Here is a 20,402-nt window from a genome sequence, read left to right as displayed (position 1 = left end):
TAACTGATACTCCATAAAAGGTCTTGCTGCGGAGGTGAAGCAAATGCCTGCAGCGACATTTCCTTCCCTTTCTCTCGGCTCGACTGCTCTAGCCCCTCAGCGTGGATGTTGGAAGTAGAGTAAGACAGCATAAAGAGAAGTGGTATAAAAACAATAGGTGTGTGTCTCAAGTCGTTTTTAGACACAAAGTTTTTATGTTAACCCTGGACTTTCCTAGAACATAGCTTCTCCCTTGCTGTGTTCTCAACTTCCCCCACCTTTGGAAAAAGAAGTCTTGTACTTACTAACAGGATCCTTGTGATAAAGATGAGAAATCTCATCACTATGCCCTCCTTCACCCTCCCTCCCTCGTCGACCCAAGATCTAACAAAGGAGCGGTACTGGATTTCTCAAAACCTTCCCAGTTGACCAATTTAAAAACTAAAACCCACTGTTCTAAACCTATGGAGATAGAACTGTAATGTGACCATATAATGATTACAATGAATAATTCATTCTGGTCTCTCCTGGAGAATGGGGCACTTAGGGCAAATGACACTGAATTATTTAGTTTCTGGAAATTCCCTTTCATGAATATGTCATTTCAGTACATAGTTTAACAACGCTGATGTCCAAGGAAATACCGTCTAAATTATAGCATAAAACAATGATCCCAGATTCAAAGACCGGACAGTGAGAGGTGCTCTGGCTCCTATCCTGTTGCCGTGATAAACTCCATGATGGACAACAACCTGGATGAGGAAAGGATTTATGTGCTTAGCAGTCACAGTCCATGACTAAGGGAAGCCGCAGCAGGAGCTCAAGCCAGAAGATGGAGGCAGATACTGAAGCGGAGACCAAGGAGGAGTGCTGCTCCCTGGCTTGCTCGCTATGGCTTCCTTGGTTTGCTGTCTTATACAACCCAAGACCACCTGTCCAGGTGTGGCACCAGCTGCAGGGAGCTGAGTCCTCCCACACCAATCACTAACTGGAAAATGCCTACAGGCTGATGGGAAGGAAGCAGTTCCTCTACTGAGGTTCAAGTAAGTTGACATAAAACAACCAGTACAAGATAGAAACAGGATGGGCACAGTCACTTTATGTTCAGAAAAGAAAAACTTACTTATGTTTATAAAGACAATATCACTTGGCAAATGCATTTCTAGTCAAACTTTAATATTTCATAAACTTTGCAAATGTATTATCAATCTAAGGTTTCATCCTAAGGCACTTGATTAATCTTTAATTGTAAAAATGAAATAAATAATTTTTCTTTGAGCCAAATAAGCCCCCATTTTCATTAACAAAAAGAATGGAGCCTAAGAGCTGTAATAACTGTTAACAAATGACTGATCTACTAATAAAATATCAAAAGGGATATATTTATGATATACTTTGGTGAAAAGGTATTCTGTGTGTGTGTATGTATGTATGCATGTGTTTGTGTGTGTGAGAGACAGAGATACTAGAAGCCCGATGTACTATCCATTGTGTTATAGCTACATGTAAAAAGATAAAATAAAATACAAAAATAACCATTATAGCCGGGCGGTGGTGGCGCACGCCTTTAATCCCAGCACTTGGGAGGCAGAGGCAGGCGGATCTCTGTGAGTTCGAGACCAGCCTGGTCTACAAGAGCTAGTTCCAGGACAGGCTCCAAAACCACAGAGAAACCCTGTCTCGAAAAACCAAAAAAAAAAAAAAAAAAAAAAAAAAAAAAAAAAAAATAACCATTATATTTAGAGTTCACAGTAATGAGTTTTGACCCTATCCATTGGTATGATAGCTACGTAGCCCAGGCTGGTATTGAGCTTGTCATCAACCTAATACAGCTTCCTGAATGTTGTTATCACAAGTGCCACCTTCCTCAGTTCTTGTTAAGGAAATATGGACACTAGCTATCACTATACTGTTATCACTACACAAGAATCAAGATTATTTTCTAACCACATACATTACCATAAGCACTAGTAAATGAACGCTATACCATCACTTTATCTTATATCTTTATAATTTTCAATGTAAAATTATCTATGAATAATTCCTGGATAAATAAGTTCCTGGGTAAATGGACAATATTTAAAAATATTTAAAAATTTAACAAAACATTCCTTAATTATATGGTTACTTCCAGGAGACCTGCACAAGATCAATACAATAAGGCCAGTCAGCATTCCAGCAGGCAACACTAATTAGATACAGACACACACATACCACACACACAGAAGATCTGAAGGTGGGAGGGGTGTGTACTGAGAATGTCTAGAAAGATCAGCCAGGTGGTGGTGGCGCATGCCTTTAATCCCAGCACCCAGGAGGTAGGGGTAGGTGGATCTCTGTGAGTTTGAGGCCAGCCTGGTCTATAAGAGCTAGTTTCATGACAGCCAGAACTATTACACAGAGAGACCCTGTCTCAAAAAACAAAACAAAACAAAAAAAGCAACCTAAAATCAGTAGTAAGGCACTGGTACTTGCTAAGATTTATTCTATGATCTTCCTCTATCACTATGATAAAAATTATAACTATTAATAGAAAGCAAATATTAACAGAAAGCCCAAACAGCTATTGTCTTCAACTGGAACACAACAGAAAGTTGGTAGATGTTCAGTGTGAATGGCCTAACGAAATACTGGATGAAGAGGGGAAGAAGGAAAGCCTATTGGCTAAGAGCAAGGCTGAAATGGTGACTTGGGTTAACTCTATGGCTTTAGGCTGATTACTTAACTCCAGAATATCAGTTTACCTGTCTGTAAAGGAGGATAGCATCATATAATGCAAGCGAAAAATAATTGCAATAATCTGCACAGAGCACTTCCCATGCAGCCTGTATCAGCCTTTCAAGCTCTCGCCAGCTTCCTTACCATGCCCTGTAGGTTCCACCCTGCCTTGCCTTCAATGTCTTTCCTAAGCACTCACTCCTCCCTGCAGTCTCACTCCATCTTCCACTTCGTCTTCCAGTTCATCAAAATTCTTCCACCTGAGTGTCCGTCCATTCCTTGTACTCTTCTTCCTCTCATCTCCCTAACCGTGCGGTAGAAAGCAGATCAAATTCTTCAATTACTTCAAGCCTTTGGAGATTTACAAGTTTATTTGGATGGCTGAAGTAATGCATATATACTTTCCGTATTCCCTTTGGGCTAAGGGGACTGGGATTAGATCACTGGGTTAGTTGTAAGCATCTCCACTCACTGAGCCATCCTTCATCAGCTCACACTTGCCACATTCTAAACAGAAATCCATTGGGAAAAGCAATGTCAGTGAGATGAACAACAGACAGGAATTGCAGTCAAGCAGAGTGGACTCAACATGAACTAATGCAATGGAAGAGCTCTTCTGTGACTTCTAGAACAGGGAAGGAATAAATGAGGTCAAATACAGTCTGTCCTCAAGCTACAAGATGCCACCAGAAGTACCTGCTCTGATTCTGAAACAAGCACAAAGGGGGGATAGGCTAGGTTTGGTCCATTGGAGAGTTTTGGCTTGGCCAAGCACTGAATAGGTAGTTTTTAAATCCATTTATTCCCTTAAAAATATTTATTAAGTATGTAAAAATGAGGCATAGGTTTAGATACTAAGAATACAACAGTGAGCAAACTCAGACTATTCAAGTCCTGGTTCTTGTGCAATCCGCATGCTACTGTGGAAGACAGAAAATAAAGAAGAAAACCCGTTGCATATTGGATCATGAAAAAGAAGAGGAGAGTGGAGAGTTGTGTGAATGGATGTTTCTGACAGAAGCCTAGACCATCCAAGGCAGGCCTTGCTGAGAAGACGACTTTTGAGTAAAGGGTGAAGAGTCAAAAGGCCATGGTGATACCTGGAAAAGAAGGAAGACCAATGGCAGAGGTCAAGAGATGGAAATGAACTGGTGAACTGGACAAACAGGCAGGAGGCCACTGGAGCTGCAGAGACGAGGCCAAAGGGCTTCATGTTTCACCAGGAGGCTTTTGGCTTTCAGGCTACTCGAGACTGGGAGACCCTGGAGAGTTGTGAGCATGGGCAACATGATCTGATGCATTTTCAACAGATCCTTGGACTCTGAAAAGGCAATCTTCTGTGCCTGGAGACAGCAGACCTGGCGAGAGGTAGTGGCGGGTTGACTACACACCAGCACAGTGAATGGTCAAATTCTTAATATATTCTGAGGGTAGAGCCAACAGGATTTCCTGACGGATTTGATGTGTGTTTTGAAAGGAAGAAAGAAGTCAAGGACAACTTCAAGGCTTCTGGATTAAAGCAAGTGGAAGAAAGAGGCTGCCAACACGTGAAATCAGGAAGTTTAATGTCATAATTTAGACTTCCGGTTTCTCTCAAAAGAGTGTAAGATCTTGTCAACTACATAACTGTACTTTTTTTACAAGACAAAAATGATTAGGAGCTATGAAGCCACTAGCCCCTTTTGGCCCTTGTGGACAGGGCACAGGTCTTTAGCCTTCAGCTGTCCTTGTTCCTAGTCTCAAAGCAGACCTTCTGGGTGATAAAAAGTCCTCTACCCATGTACTCCTGCACACAGCTGGCGTTCAAGATCCCCACTGCAAACGCTCTCACTCACTGTAGGAAAGTTTAACAGAAAGTTTTACCTATAGAAAAAGAAGAGGAGGGAAGCACTGGGAAGATAAGAGAGTAAGGGAAGTGATTTAAGAAATCAATCTGCCCACTGTGGTATCAGGAAAGTTAGCATTTTTGATTTCTTAAAGTGACTAAATAAATTTAAATGTCATCACCCCTCTGCCTCAGAGGCCTACACTGGTTTGAAATTGGTTTACATTAACAAAAGTAGCCTTGGGCAGTGTGGAGCTGAGGATGGGGATGGAGAATGAGCCCCAAGAGGCAAGGGCAGTCCCTCCACATGGGTGCTCATTTGCAGACAAGAGGGACAAGTCTTGTCCCCAGTTAGCCCTATATGGCAAGGGTGAACTCTGACATCAGAAATGACTTCGAGTCTGTTATCTGGTATGGTAGCTCGCTGTTATCAATGGGGCATGCGTTCTAGGGTGTTCGTCTGGTCTGTGAAGACTGCAGATGATAAGGGGCACGTGCTCCTCCGAGACAAGCACGCATGTACTGGTCGGTTTTTGTCAACTTGAGTAACCTGGGAGGAGGAAACCTCAGTTGAGATTGCCTCCATCAGACTGTCCTGTGGGGTATTTTCTTGATTAATCATCGACATGAGAGGGCTCAGTCCACAGCGGGGAGTGCCACTGCTGGGCACGGGGGCCTGAGCTGTATAAAAAAAAAGCTGAGCAAGTCATGGAGCAAGCCAGGCGGTGTGATTCCTCCATGACTTCTGCTCAAGTTCTTGCCTCCTAGTCTCACTTAACAACGAAGCTTTAAGTTAGATAAACCCCTTCCTCCCTAACTTGTTTTCGGTCAGTGTTTTATCATTGCAATAGAGTAGCAAACTAAGATAAAATATGTGAAAACTTAGTCATAGTAAGAAATTAATAATCATAATAGAAAAATAGGATAGTATAATGTGAGAAAAGGATTTAAAATATATTAAATGTTCATTTACTAACTTTATACCACATCTGATCATGAATAATAAACCTTGGAAAACAAACTAAATTGCAAAAGGGATTACTATTGTATTAAAGTCATGGGTTAGATAATTATCAAGACAGATGGATGGTGATCTCTCAAGCTTGCATTTCCACTTTCAGCCAGCAGTCAGGACGTCAGTCCTCTAATGGAGCTCTGGCAAAATCTTAGTGTGGCAGTTGGCATATCCATCCTGGCCACTGACCAGTTTTGACCTGAACAGCCATGTAACCACCCGTAAATGCCATCTGGATAATGAAGGCAGTGTGGACAGTATAGATTCTGAAGCTTCCTAAATGGACCTCCATTTTATCCAGTCCAATGCTACTAAACCTAGGAACAGGTCCACACCAAGTTAGAGGGTTTAACTCTTCAGCGTGCCCATGCATTTTTCCCAGTCGCCCAGAGCTGTGCTTGTTTCTGAACCTGCTTGTGCCTACTGGACTTGTTAGCAGAATTATTTAAAAGATGTTCTGTATGACAAATGCACTAAAGAGTGTGCAAAGAGAAGAAGTAGTAGATGTAGATTAGACAATTGTGAAAGGCAGGAAAAGTGCTTCTAAATAAAGAGTCCAAGGGCATTCAGGCTATAATCTTGTTCCACAAGAGCAAAAATGCAACACGACTTATAAGAAACCATAGAAAACACAATCATTAAGATATAATTAATGGAAGAAAAATGTTAGGAAATTGTGATTAGCAGGCCTATAATGAGAGAAAAGGCCTGGTGCTACTGTTAGATACTAGCACACCGAGAGGAGAATGACAAGCTGTATGGCAGAACTTTATCTAGGCCCTTGTTCTTATTTAAAACCAAACAAACCAGGTAACAGGAACGTTGAAACCGCTTTCCAGGAAGTGTCTGCATGTATGTGTGCACACGCATGTGTGTGTGTGTATGTGTGTGTGCACGCGTGTACCATGGAGAATGGGTTTAAGGCTGTAGGAGGGAGGGACAGAGAGACGGACGCTTTTGATAGGCTGGCATGTCCTTGCCAATGTGTCAGCCAAGGGGAGTGAGTACGAGTTCACTTTGGTAGAGAGCACACTGGTCTGCATCTAATTCTCGCCAAGCGGAGATTGCTTTAATTGGTCGGAGGTTTTGGCCTGATCCTTTCTTGTCATAAAAAGTATGATGAAATTACTCAAAAAGTAACAATACGTGTTGAAATTTACCTGGGATGGCTTGTGAAGAGCAAAGAAAACTTTGGTTTTTTTTGAGGGTAAGTCACACAGAACAGGAGTAGATCTAGGGAAAAATAATAGTTTTCAATGGCAAGACCAGGCCTGTAATTTTCTGCAGCACACTATGACATCATGGTTTATATGAGGCCAACTCCATAAATCAAGCCTTACCTAATTAGAGATTCTTCTGCAGATCTACATTATTAGAGCAAATAATTAAAACAGCCTAGGCAATAACACAAGCCAGATCTATTTACAAAAATGTTCTTTTTTACCCCAAACTTTTAGTCTTCCTACCACTTACAGATCTTTCCATTTACTAAATTATAGACTCAGAGTGTTTCTTTAGTCTGACTTCACTTTCAAGGAATTCTTCAATTAACTTTACGTTGCTTTAAGCTGTTCATCCAACGAGAAAACAATCTGTGGTTTCTGACTCCTCTGCGTGCCAATGGCTGCCATCCATGTTTGACTTTCAGACACACTGTCTCTAGAGAACCAGGCTCTGTTTGCATAAAACCAGCCAGTTGTCATAGCATTTTGACAAGCACTATAGGAAAACAAAGAACAATACTCTGTCGTGGCTAAAGGGAGAATTACCACTGCACTGGGGACATACATGACATCCACATCCAATCACCTGGCCTGGGCCAGAAAGTAGCACATACTCCATTTTCACTGTGACCTGGCCATCCTCGGGGGAGCCATCTTTTTACCAATTCCTTTTTTCCCACCATGCTCTTCTCTTAGATTGTTAAACTACCTAAAACTCAAGGAAAGTTAAAACACCTAAAACTTCTTGCAGCTACAACAAGATGCAAAATTGCCCTTGACAAATCTACACAGCAACACTATGTGGTCTCTGCAATGGCTATGATGCACCTACCACCAGATCTTCAGCCAGATATGGAGTAATGCAAAGTCTCATCTCAGAGGTAGAACATCAGTCCAAAAGCCTAAAGTATTCTCTGCCTCCGGTCTAATACTAAGCCCCGTTGTCTTCATTCATTCACTTATGTTTGTAAATGATAACCTGGCTGCAGAAATAACCAGCAGAACTAACGAGGAAGCAGATGTTGACCGCTGAAGAAAAAGATCTTCACATTTTGTACATACCCCAGCTGAGGCAGGAAGAACTGACTCCTTTCTTTGGTCCCTGGGTTGTTTCTGAGTGTCTCTGATCCTCTGGGAGCACTTGGGAAGCTAAGACTCACACAACAATAGTGAAAGCTGAAGGCCTCTGCGATAATCAAAATGAGATGCATGTGCTACTCTTCCAAAGTCATGCTCAGAGCTGTGTCTGTAGTGGGATGAAACTGTTGAGGGGGCGGGCCCTTTCAAAGCAGTGCCATGCCACATCACACATCCAGGTAGAGTCAGAGGAACTAGGATCAATGCATAGGCCAGGTATCCCCAGGGCTGATACGAGATTGGCACTGGCCTTGCTGAGGCTGCCTGTGGCGGGATACCAATGGAAACTGTTTATTCTCCTCCAGACACACCATGCTGTGATCTTCTGTGATCTGCTGCTATTGTACCTGAATATACTGATTTTGATGTCTGTGTCTGTCCCAGTTCACTCCTCTCTTCTCATTCCTCTGATCCTTCCCTTGGCTCTCTAGCCCAAACCTGAAGCAACAGGATCAACCATCTAGGCTATTCATTTTTCCATCTCCATTAGGAAGGACAAAGTTTGGGAAGCTCAGTGGCTGAAAGTGCTTGTTATGCAAGCCTGATGATGTGAATTTTTATTATGTGAATTATTTATGCAAATATGGATATGGTGGCAGGTGTCTATAATCCCAGCATTCCTACAGGAGACTGTCCTAGAAAATTGTGATCCAGCTAGCCAGAAGGGCACAGCACAGGGGCAAACAAGAGAGACCCAGCCTCAAACAAGGTAAGGGGTAGAAAAACCAGGAGGTTTTCCTCTGATATAGGTAGTGGATGGATGTATAGATGGATGGATAGGTAGATATATAGATGATGGATGGATAGACAGACAGACAGATAGACAGATAGACAGAGGGATAAATAGATAGATGGATGGATGAATAGATAGATGGGTGGATGAATGGATAGAGGGATGGATGGATGGACGGACAGACAGACACACAGGCTGGACTGGCATGGTGGCACACACCTTTCCCAGTGCTTGGGAAACAGATGCAGGTCTCTGTGAATTCAAGGTCAGCCTGGTCTACACAGATCAGTCAGGGCTACTCAGAAAGATCTTGTTTCAGAGAAACAAAGGCAAATATATACATACATACATACATAGATGGATAAAGTTCAATAGAGTATTAGATTTCTTCTTTAACATGCAAATCACTGTTTTTACTAATTTATAATTTCTTCATTAATCACAGAGGGACTCCCTGATATTCAATTTAGATCTTTAAGTCTATTCTGTAATCAACATGTTCAATATAATAATCACTGACTTATTCAAGTCCCTGCTTTATGTAGTAAGAATAGTCTTCTAAACTGAGGTCACGATGAAGATCTTGCCTCAGAGTCCTAACTAACTAGGTAACTAATCTCCTGTCTTTGTTCTTTCAGACATGCCTATGTAAAACAAAATGTTATAGAAGTTATAGAGGCTTTTGCTCCTATAAGGCAATTCTAAAATTCTCTAGAATTCTTAATACTGTGTATCCTAAGCCTGGTTTTTGGAGTAAAAACGCAAAGATGTCAACTTGGTAAATAATCATGAGCAAGGGGAACAGACTGAACTGAAATCACAGAAATTTGAGTTTCTTATGACTCCCAACTATACGGAATAAACTTCAATGGCAAGGATCAGTGTGTTACCAGGAACTTTCAACTCAAGTTTTGTCTGACACCCTGAAAAGCAGCGACGTCAGAAAAAAGGCATCCTCCAGTGTTGTGTGCAATAGCTGGGAAATTCTGCACTGTGGTTAGAAGTCTAGGCTTGAAACAGTGAGCACACTGGCTTTAAAAAAACCGAGAGCCTGTTATCCCCTAACAAAGCAGTCTTTGTGATGAGCTAATAAAAAGACCATATTTATGTACCTTTACAAAGTTTAAATTAGATCAATAAAAATGAACATCAAGAATTTATAACCATGCTTTGGGTACTATGGTCATTTTCACCGTGTCCGGCATGGTGGATATGAAAAAGGATTAAGGGGGCAGATGAAGTTTGGAGGATGTGCTGAATGATTTCAGATTACATAAGATTAGCATGATTGTTGGGAGGAGCTATATACATGCCCTCACAGGGGTTCTTAAAAGCAATCTACTTTAGGTACCTGCTAGTAGACAGAGACATGATCCTCATCTTGATATGAGAAATGCATCACTTCATATCACAGGTTGCCAAACATAATTAGGGATAAATATAGACACCCTCCATTTCAAGTTACATTTGTGTTTATGTTATCCATCCCCTCACCTGTCTATTTGTGCATTTTACCAAACTCACAGGACGTTTTGCTTTTGACTACATCTCATTCTAGCATATGCTGACTTATAACTCCTTATATACCCAGGCTGGCCTCAAACGCACTGACAATCTTCTTGCTCAGCCTTTCAAATACTGAAATTAGAGGTATTAACTGTCACATACAGTGACAACAGTGCTTTGAGAAAAAGATGATCCTTATGCTTTATGCTCCTGAACTTTTGGTGCAGAGCCCATACTGAGTAGAGAGTTTCCTGTGTCTAAGCCAGGGGTTCTCAACCTGTAGGTCATGCTCTCTTAGGGAGGGTGTGGAATGACTCATTTACAGGGATTGCCTAAGACCATCTGCATATCAGATATTTACATTACAAGTCATAACAGCAGCAAACTTACAGTTATGAAGTCATAATGAAAACAATTTATGGTTGGGGTGTCACCACAGGAGGAACTCTGTTAAAGGGCAGCAGCAACAGGAAGGTCGAGAACCATTGCACTAGTGTTTTAAGGTGAACATCAAAGGCAATCTAACATATCATGCTTAAGGACTGTGTTATTTACTCAGTCAGAGTCAGCAATAATATATGGCAATATTCCACAGTCTGGAATGATTTACAATTACAAACTACTGGACATTGTAGATTTAGAAATTCAGAACACACACCTTTAATCCCAGCACTTGGGAGGCAGAGGCAGGAGGATCTTTGATTTTGAGGCCAGCCTAATCTACAGAGTGAGTTCCAGGGCAGCCAGAACGACACTGAGAAACCCTGTCTTGAAAACAACAACAACAAAACAAGCAAGAAAAAAGAAAATAATTCAGAAGACAATAATGGAGAAGAGCGAAGGAATGAAGCACCAACTGGCCAACTGGGTATTTTGAGTCATAAAACCTTATCAAATTAGCATCTAAAAGAAAACACAAGTCATACAAAATCATGCCAAGAAATACTTTGGAAAGGTGTGGTACTAGGAAGAAGAACTTCAGGTTTTGCTTGTGTATGGTCCTAGAAAAAGAGCACAAAACCAGAAAGAAAAGTATGGCTAGGATTCAGGATCTACCAATTTTTCAGAAATTGTACCAAATACAGACATCCTTCTTATCACTGAGAAGATGGAGAACGAGCTGGGAAAGACAATTGTTCTTCTCACGCATCCCACCATGCGGCTCAGGTGCACAGGTTCACCTCTAGCTCTGAACACAGCCAACACTGCCTCCAAACACTCATATCCTCTGTCCAGGAAAGGCTGAGCTTTAAGTGGATACATTTTTTTTTTTTTTTTTTTTTTTTTTACTAGGCAAAGAATTTTATTAACCCTTTTCCAAACTTTATTCCCAGGCTTCTTCAGCTTAATTTGCTGCAAAGAATGAATTGTGTTTAAGCAAAAACTGAAAAGAGCTGCAGTGTCCAAGGGGCTTGGGCTTAAAAATATTAGCGATCTAGATTTGATCAGATCCATAAACAAAAGACCTTTAAAAAGCAGCCATGATATAAAATAGCAGCTCCTGTAACTTCTGCAAGAGTCACTTCTTCAGAAGTCCCCTCTGTTCAGTTTGCCTCGTTCTTAGAAGCCTCATCAAAATTCTCCACCAGGTCTGGGACTTCATCATCATCATCCTCTCCAGTAGCAAGGGGTGCTTTTCCATCCACAGATTGTTTGGGCAGAGCTTCAGCCAGTCTCCTTAAACTAGTCAGACTGTCTGCCCCAAGCTGGTTTAGAATGCTGGGAAGCATTTCTGTCAGTTGCTTTGTCTCGGCGTGGCCTGTAATGGTGAAGGTGTTTGCTGCCAGAGACGCCTGAACTTTAGGGTTGTTAAAATGGATCACTGTTCCTTGGTTTGTAAACATGTTCACCTCTTCAATACCAGAGATATTGTTCACCCCTAACTTCTTTAAGGAGAACTGCAGTTTTTTATCATCTGCTGTGGCTGTTCTGTGAACCACCTTCTTCTTTCTGCGAGCAGTTCCTTTCCCACCAATGCGCACTTGTGCCTGCAGCTTGGCCAGTTTTTCCTGGTTCATGATCGTTTCTTTCATCTTGTCGGAGTGGAAATGGGGCCGCGCCGGGGACTAGGGTTCTCAGAGGGTCTCGGGCGGACCAGCTGAGATAAGGCGCACACACGCGGGGACGCAAGATCTAAGTGGATACATTTTTAAAGATAAGCCATGATCCAAATTATATTCCACGAGACGCACAATGTTTCATGTAACATTGAGGAATCTAAGGAATGTCAGATTTTTATCAAACACCAGGAGAAATCACAACTCTAAATTTGGTACAAGTCTCAGAAGGAAATTCAATCATTCCTAAATATAAGAACTCTTCTACTTCTTGAACTTCAAAAACACAAAGTTGAAGTAGCTATAAACAGGTTTTTTTTTCAGAAGCAGGTTTTCATAGCAAATGCAGGCAGTGCCAGATCTTTCCTTATTCCCCATGGCCTCCTCGCTCTTTTGTTACTGTTACTGCCTACTTAGGCAGAGTTCAGTACTATGTAACATGAAAAAACAGACTGAGAAACCACAAAAGTGACAGAGGATGTCATGTGAAAAAAGTAGTACTTTACCAAGTGGCAAATTCCATCATATGAAATATCACTCCCATCAGAAGACTTACCTAAAGATAAGAGACAGAAAAAAAATGAGGACCTGTTATTACGCTTAACACTCAGTATACTACGACACGGCAGACATGCTAACAACTGATGGGCAATGCAAAAAGGATACACTGTTCCAGGTAAGGAAACACTGATTCCTTTCGACAGAGACGGTGAACACAAGGCAAAATGAAGAGGGAGGAGCCTTTTACTTTCATCTCACTTGGTTTTCAAATGGATTTAAAGTCTTGTTTGACAATGTGAATATATATTTAGTTAAAGGTTATGGCCGAACTCTGTGAGTGTATATTTATGGCACCTTCTTTCCAGAGACCTCTGTTAATAAGAGACTGCCAAAGCTGCAAATTTCAAACTATCTTTGCCTTCTCAGACTCAGGGGAAAGGTGCCAGTACACCAAGTGCTACGGTAATTTCCTCTGTTGGTTTTCTTTCCCCTTAACACTTACATGTTTTGGCTATTTCCTTTTTTATATCCCAGAGTGAACAGTGATGTTCATGAAAGGTGCCAGATTAACAACCTGGGGAAACTAAGTGCCTGCTCTATGGACAGAGAACGTTCAATGTCATGGAGGTGATGAAAGGTTTCCCTGTACTGTGCTCGCCTATGTTCTTCGGGCTGTGACCCACGTCACCCAGTCCTCCAGTCTTCATGGCCCATTAAGGTCTTTCCCTGCTCAGGCTGCTCACCAGGGCAGGTGATCTCATTTTGCTTCACCGCTGTCATTAGTGTTCATTACTGAGGAATAATTTATATTTACTGACAATTTGTTTCAGAACAACAGAAAAATACATTGAACTCAAGATAGGTCTTATATTCTTGGAAATACTGTAAATTTGGTAATTATTTATTAATTTGTCTTAAATTAATTTGTTTTAAAATAAGAGCCAAAGCATCTTCTTCTTTTTTTTCTTTTCTTGGTTTTCCAAAACAAGGTGTCTCTATGTAACAGTCTGGCTGTCCGGGAACTTGCTCTGTAGACCAGGATGGCCTCCAACTCACAGACATCCACGTATTTCTGCCCCTTCACTCTCCGCCAGCCCCCGCCCAATACTGGGATTAAGGGTTGTGTACCACCACCACCCAGACAGAGCCAAGACTTTGAATGTCAAGTTGAAACCAGTTTCACCCAGTTCAATCACCTAAAATGAATTTGAGTTCTTACTCCGGATAAACTAATCTTTAAAAGTCAAAGATCTCTTATTTCTCTTTTCAATGTGCTAAGTTTATTCTTGAATTTTTGTTAGCCATTAGTAATTACAGCAAAAGTTTGGCAGATATTGAGGCTAATGGTATATTCCACATGAAATTTGAAATAGAGAAAATATCTTTTCTACACTGGTAGGTGCTTCATGGTGGGGAACTGCTTGAACATGTGGTTATTATCACACTGTCTCCTTCTTGCCAAGGGATATGCAATGGTTTGGCTTTAACCATGCAGATACCCAACAACTATTTATTGGCCTCATCATACTAGTTCTCCACGTGAAATACAAGGGCCAGAGAAAGACAACAATTCTAGTTGAGAGTTTCTAACAGTAGGGAAAGCAAGTCTGGTGGACACATGCAAAACATTAGTGGAACAATGAAGTCCAACACTGAATGATGCTGACTAGCAGACCATAATAACTCAGTATTATTTGGGAAGAACACAGTATTAATCTCAGTTGTTCCATCTTTCCCATTGCCCTTTTTGTCAAAACCCAAAACGCTGTGCAGCAAGAGCAGATTTCCATCTTAACTTGACCCGCACTTCCCGTCATTTCTAATCTCTAGAAGCACTGGGGAATGAGAATCGCAGGCTACCGGTGACTACAGCAAACACATGGTAACACTTAGACGGAGGGTGCACTGCCTAAATCAAAGAGAGAAAGCTTGGAAAATTTTAGTTTGGGAAACTTTGCCTTTTTTTCCCCTTTGCCATGCACAGGGTTTATCAAGTAAGGCCATACAGTATTAAAACATTTGGCATTGGCTCAAGCCTGTGCTATTGCTGGCAGGGGATCTAACTGGGGAAGGAGGAGCAAACACCTTTATCAGGAATGACCTTGATATTATGGAAAGGCTACTTACTCTGCTCTGCTTCAGCAGCCTTACTCAAAACCTGAAACCCAGATGTGAGAACAGAGATTATCTCCAAAAACAGCAGCAATTTATCGTAATTATGTTAGTACAAATATCAGGAAGGTGGAAAATGTTATGCCAATGGAGGAGAGGGCCACACCCTGCATATAGGTCCCAGGCAAAGTTGTGCTAAGGAAATGAACCTAATCTAACATAATCTCAAGGGAAGTCTCAGTTTCTCATATCCCAAGACAATTAGGAACTAGCTAGAAAACTAATAAGCAGATGCTATGCTGTGTGAAACAGACACTAACAGATATCTACTCTCAGTGCTCAGCTCTCTCTTCCAATGCCACCATCAGTCTTATATCTTAATAACAGCAGTCAAAGCAACAAGGTCCATTCTCCCCTAAACACTACAGCTTCCAAAAGTACTTAGATGGCTAGCTTTCATAGTACTGAAAGCTATGTAGGCTGGAATTGGGGAATGAGGGGATCATTAACAGTCTTATTCAGTTGTGAACACTGTGAGCTACAATCAGTATGGCAAGATATGGCCATGGGTGCGATGGTGGATGAGGGCTACAGGGTTACCAGTAGCATTCTGACAGATTTAAACCCCAGTCCACAAGAGAAAACAGATGCATGGTACTGAAAATATGGCCAGGAACTCATGGTTGAGGTGCTCACAGGCCTCTACTACTATGAACATACTATGACACTGCCCTCCAAATTCATGCGTCTGTACTCACAGATGAGTACAGCTACAGATATCATCAGAGAAGTTTTTTGTGTGTGTTTAGCGGGTGGTGGTTAATGCAGAAACTGTCTTAAATTGCAGAGAATAAGTGTTAGTGGAATATTCAGCTATAAATATACCTTCCCCACACCCACAAGGCTCAGGGTTTATTGGGAAAGAGAGGACAAAAAGATTGTTAAGAGCAAGGCTGAGGAGGACTGGAGTTAACCAGTGTCTTCTAGACATGATCAGACCACTGCTCTCATGAATGCACAGCAGCTGTGCTTGTCTGCACAGGACCTGCACAAGAGGAAGCCAGTCAGCACTCTAGCACAGAGTGGTGAAAGGACTCATGGGATGCCCCTCCTCCACAAGGAAGAACTATGGACAGCTGATGGCTTCTAGGTGAAAAAGAGCAGATTTTCTTTAAGGGCGAAGTGCCTGGTAGGTAGATCACTCCTAAAAGTTCATGCAGAGCACAAACTGGACATGCAAGGTTATTACTTCTTTTTGAGTTGTTGGCCACTGGGGTCATGCAGATCAAGTAGATCATCAAACATCACAGGCTATTGCCACTTTCCTCTTGGATACCTTCTAGAACTTGAGATTAAGAAGATCCTATTGCTGAAGACACCCCGTATTTGAGTCATAAACATGAAGAAATCAAGTGGGTAGTGACCTGGATAATTTATCTCTACTGACTAGCTTTCACATCGCTAGAAAGTTCTAGGCACATTACTGGGGCAGAAACATAATCATTGATCTTACATGGCCATGAACTGCAGCATACAATAATGATCTGCCTGGCAAGATATGCTCACTGGTGTATAATGGCACAGATGTTAGGGAACAGCAAACCACTTACTGACTTAAGGCTGGCTCCGTGAAATGGAACCCAAATGTATTAGCACTGTTACAGAGGCCATGGTCCCAAGGCAAGATGATTTATGGACTATAGGAGAGAATTTAATATTATTATTCTACCAAATGGGCATAGCATCAAAATAATCAAAAAATCCATACCTAATGGATTTATTGTTACACCCATAGATCAGTGTATCTCTCAACCTTCATCAGACAAACTTCTTATAGTAGATACTGATTAACACAAAGACTTGTCAACATGCAGAGAATAAGACACTTTGGCATGCTTGACACTAAATTGGGTATTGATATTCACCCCTCCTTTCAAGGTTCAGGCATCTTCTCAGAAGGGATGAAGTGGCTGTAAGAGCCAGAAGTGATGGATGAGTTTAAGGTAATAGTGTTTACTGAACATTACAGGGCAGAAACACATATAAACTTATAAAAAATTATGACAGCATGCACAAATCCTGTGCAGTCTCAAATCAGACTAACCCCAAGGGTGGGGAAGACGGTCTGTAGCTAGCTATGGGGAAAGGCACAGTCAGTTTTTTAAAACAGTGTGACCTCTGGTATATAACCACACTCCCTGGTAGGCTGTCTACCCAACCAAGAGGAGCTGGAACTAAATGTTGTACTAAAAAGTAAATAAGAAACAAGCTCACTTTGAATATGGCCTTGAATTGTGATATACTAAAATCAGTTTTAGGCAGCTCTGTGCCAGTCACCCAACCGAGAATGGATTTTTTCCCTGATGCTCTTTTTTATTGCATAATAGATTAAAAATTATTTAATTTTATGTGTATTGTATTCGTGTACATTTTGTGCATGCAGGAGCCTTCAGAGGTCAGAGGAGGAGCTAGATTCCCTAGACCTGGAGGTACAAATGATCGTGAGCCGCTATGTGAGTGATGGAATCAAACCTAGGTCCTCTGCAGGACAAGTAAACACTCTAATTGTTGAGTCTTTTCTCCACCCTCAATAGATTTTTTAAATGATCTGTTTCCTTCCTTCCTCCCTTTACATTATGGTGGGGGATGTTCAAGCACAGGTTGCTAAAATTCCATTCTTGACACAAAATGATCTACTGCAAATCAGCTTTGTGTATTTGTCACTAAGGCCTTGCTCTACACCGTCCCATGGCTAAATGGAAAGTTCAAGTTGTAATATATTTTCAGCACAATGAGTAAAAGGTGAAAAGAATAGCTAGAAGAGACTCAAATCATGGGCTCTCATTGTCATACAAAGGAAATAGGAAAGTAAGAAGAGCCTTCAGAGCCAAGAATAATCAGGTGACTTCCTTTCCAATTTCTAACATCTACTGAAGGCTAATGAGATCCAAGGACAGAGAAACACAGTCGGCACACCACAAACTGTTGCCAGCCTGATGTACAAAATACCAGGCATAGCCCTAAACAAGCAGGTAAATGCTCAAAGAATTATGAAGAGGATCATAATCACAGTGAATGAAGTGTGTATAAACAAGACATTTATTTTAAAATGAGATATTTTATGTCCTCTACAATGTACAATAAATAGAGTTCAATTAAAGGAGCTCTGGCTGGTAAAGCCATCAAAGAGCTCAACACAATGCAGGATCCTATCCATCAGGAAGCTTGTTTACTTTGGCTGACATGCTGTAACTATTAATTTGCTTATCTGATTCAAAACATCATCAGGAACATTTGCTCTTAGCTTTAGTTTCTTCAACTTACATAGAAAATTCTAGGACCGAGTGTAACCCTAATTGAAATTTTCTTACGGGAAGAACAGATGTAAAATAAACAAGCTAGATTCTCATCATTCCGGAGCTGAGCTTTAATAATACACAATAGAAGAGGCAAAACAAAAACTTCTGGGATTTGAATGATGATCTTCACGGCTATTGAGACGAGATACTTTCTTTGTATGTTTCTTTTAAAGGAGCCTTGGAGCAGAAAATTACAGATGATCACCTCATAGAAAAGGCTGAAAGATAAGACTCAAAACCTCACAGCCATGTGTGGGCAGGAATTATGGTAATTATGGGGTACCGGACATGAGGAAAAGTGGGTGTTGGCAAAGATTCTCAAAAGGAGCATGTACCTCCTCCAGTCATGAAGAAATTGGGAAACTATTAAGGGAAATGACTTACCAAAGGAAACAAACCAAAGAAACATAAAATAAGAGCTGATTATCAGGTGAGGGAGGGCTAGAGGGAACATTAACTTTCTGTGGTTGTCTTCAAAGAGGCCGGAAACTGCCACCACCCTTCAGACTGCCTTGTGCATCCCAGGCTGCACAGCTGCAGAGCTCCAGCAAATGCTAGCTAGAACAGGCATTCTGGCCCACTGCTGGAGGGTGTCTTAGAATTTCCGTCCCTTTTCCTTAAAAAAGAAAACAAACAAACAAACAAACAAAAAACCCCAAACCTCTACTTCCTGCTGGCTTCTTTGTGTATTTCCTACCACTGTCCACTCTGGTTCTTGGCAGACTGGCTGCAATATGGACATTTGAGGTAGGCATGAATGGGACCCTGCTGGACTGGGACTGGACTGGGGCTGGACTGGGGCAAAGGGACTGTGGTAGGAATCAATGGCAGACTGCAGGGAAGTGGAACAAAAGCGCAGCCTTAAGCTCTTCCTCTTAGGACAGGAGAAACACAAAACCTTTCTGCCTGTGACAACTTCCTTTCCCCACACTCAAGTGCTTATTACTGTTAACATTTGCATGTGTTTTGTAGTCAGATGAAAATTTAAGTATTTCATAAATGTATAAATATTCACTAAAACAAATATTCCTAGATTATGTTATAAATATTTTTAGAATGACATACTCATTTTTCAAAAGGTCACCCAGAAAAATTTGTTTAAATCTTTTATACTTGTGTGTGTGTGTGTGTGTGCGCGCACTTCTATGAACATACAACACATGTGGAGGTCAAAAGACAACTTGCAGGCATTTGTTCTATCCTTCCACGTGCATCCTGGGATTGACTTTATGCCATCAGTCTTGGTGGCAAAAGCTTCTCCTAACTCCTAACCTCTTGGCCCTGAAGCAGCTTCCTTAGTCCTCTCTTTCCACCTCTCTGATGGACTGACGTCCACCGCAGTTTCGACTTTTCTTTCTGTTGGCATTTCTCCATTGCTTCCAGTGGTAACACAGTTTTCACTCTTGGTGAAGACTGGGTCTTATCTAGCTCAAGCTGTCCTCAAAGTAACAGGTAGCCAAGGCTAGCCCTGAACTCCCAACCTTCTTGCCTTCACCTCTCAAATGCTGTAATTACAGGCTTATGCTATTCTAGTTGGTCTAACAGTTCTCTTATGGGGACACTGATATTTGGCCTGTTCAATATTAATTTCCGTACAACTTGGCATAATCCAGATAAAATAGAAGATGTATTCAGTCACCAACATACACTCTTGGGCCCAAGAAAATTTAAGAATACATTAATTAAATTGTTTTGTTAGATTATAAACAATCTAATTCAAAAAGGGGGTGGCTTTTATTTGGAGGCTAGAAATTTTAGAGACTACTTAAGGAGACAAACCCTTCACTACTGTCAGGAAGGACTCCTGCAGAAAGACAATGTGCTGTTTCTTAGAAGGCCAGGAACAGATGGATTTCCCCTCAGGTTTTGGCATAGATAACATGTCTTTGGTTGGATTATAAACATGGGACAGTTGTCTTGTGCTTAAGACACTTGTTGCACAAAAGACACCACATTGGGTAAAGCAAGATGCTTACTCGGAGAGAGGCACATGGGAACAGACAAGGACTGAGGGGAATGTATATATATATTTCTTTTATATATATTAGGTTTGGTCCCCAGGACAGCCCACTGAATATAACTAAGGAGACTTCTCTGTATGCACACATTTTCATTCTAGCTCTTTTTACATTTATGTGCTAAGTGGGCATATTTAAATACAAGCAAATTAGTGCATTATGGCACAACTCCAGTGTAGAACTCCATGATTATTGTTCAATAAATAAATGTATTTCTGT

The 20,402-nt window shown here is 41.2% G+C and overlaps 3 protein-coding genes across 4 annotated transcripts in view; 1 reads left to right on the top strand and 2 right to left on the bottom strand.

Annotated features, from left to right (window-relative positions):
• The window catches only part of Cmss1 (cms1 ribosomal small subunit homolog), a 294,908-nt gene that overhangs the window by 122,239 nt on the left and 152,267 nt on the right, over positions 1-20,402 (bottom strand). The window lies entirely within an intron of this gene.
• The window catches only part of Filip1l (filamin A interacting protein 1 like), a 237,594-nt gene that overhangs the window by 72,354 nt on the left and 144,838 nt on the right, over positions 1-20,402 (top strand). The gene's annotated exons all lie outside the window — the stretch shown is intronic.
• LOC130871026 (transcription factor BTF3) lies at positions 11,424-12,189 on the bottom strand. Its single transcript, XM_057764102.1, has one exon. It carries the CDS (start codon positions 12,167-12,169, stop codon positions 11,681-11,683), a length of 489 nt encoding a protein of 162 aa, XP_057620085.1. The 5' UTR covers positions 12,170-12,189; the 3' UTR covers positions 11,424-11,680.

This window comes from Chionomys nivalis, chromosome 3 (assembly GCF_950005125.1).
Source record: "Chionomys nivalis chromosome 3, mChiNiv1.1, whole genome shotgun sequence".
In the NCBI taxonomy this organism is placed as follows: Eukaryota; Metazoa; Chordata; class Mammalia; order Rodentia; family Cricetidae; genus Chionomys; species Chionomys nivalis.
The sequence above is the reverse complement of the archived record's forward strand: the minus strand, read 5'-3'. Positions and strand labels throughout refer to the sequence as shown.

Coding starts and splice junctions, on each gene's coding strand:
- LOC130871026 (XM_057764102.1), bottom strand. CDS start 12,169: ATGAAAGAAACGATCATGAACCAGGAAAAACTGGCCAAGCTGCAGGCA.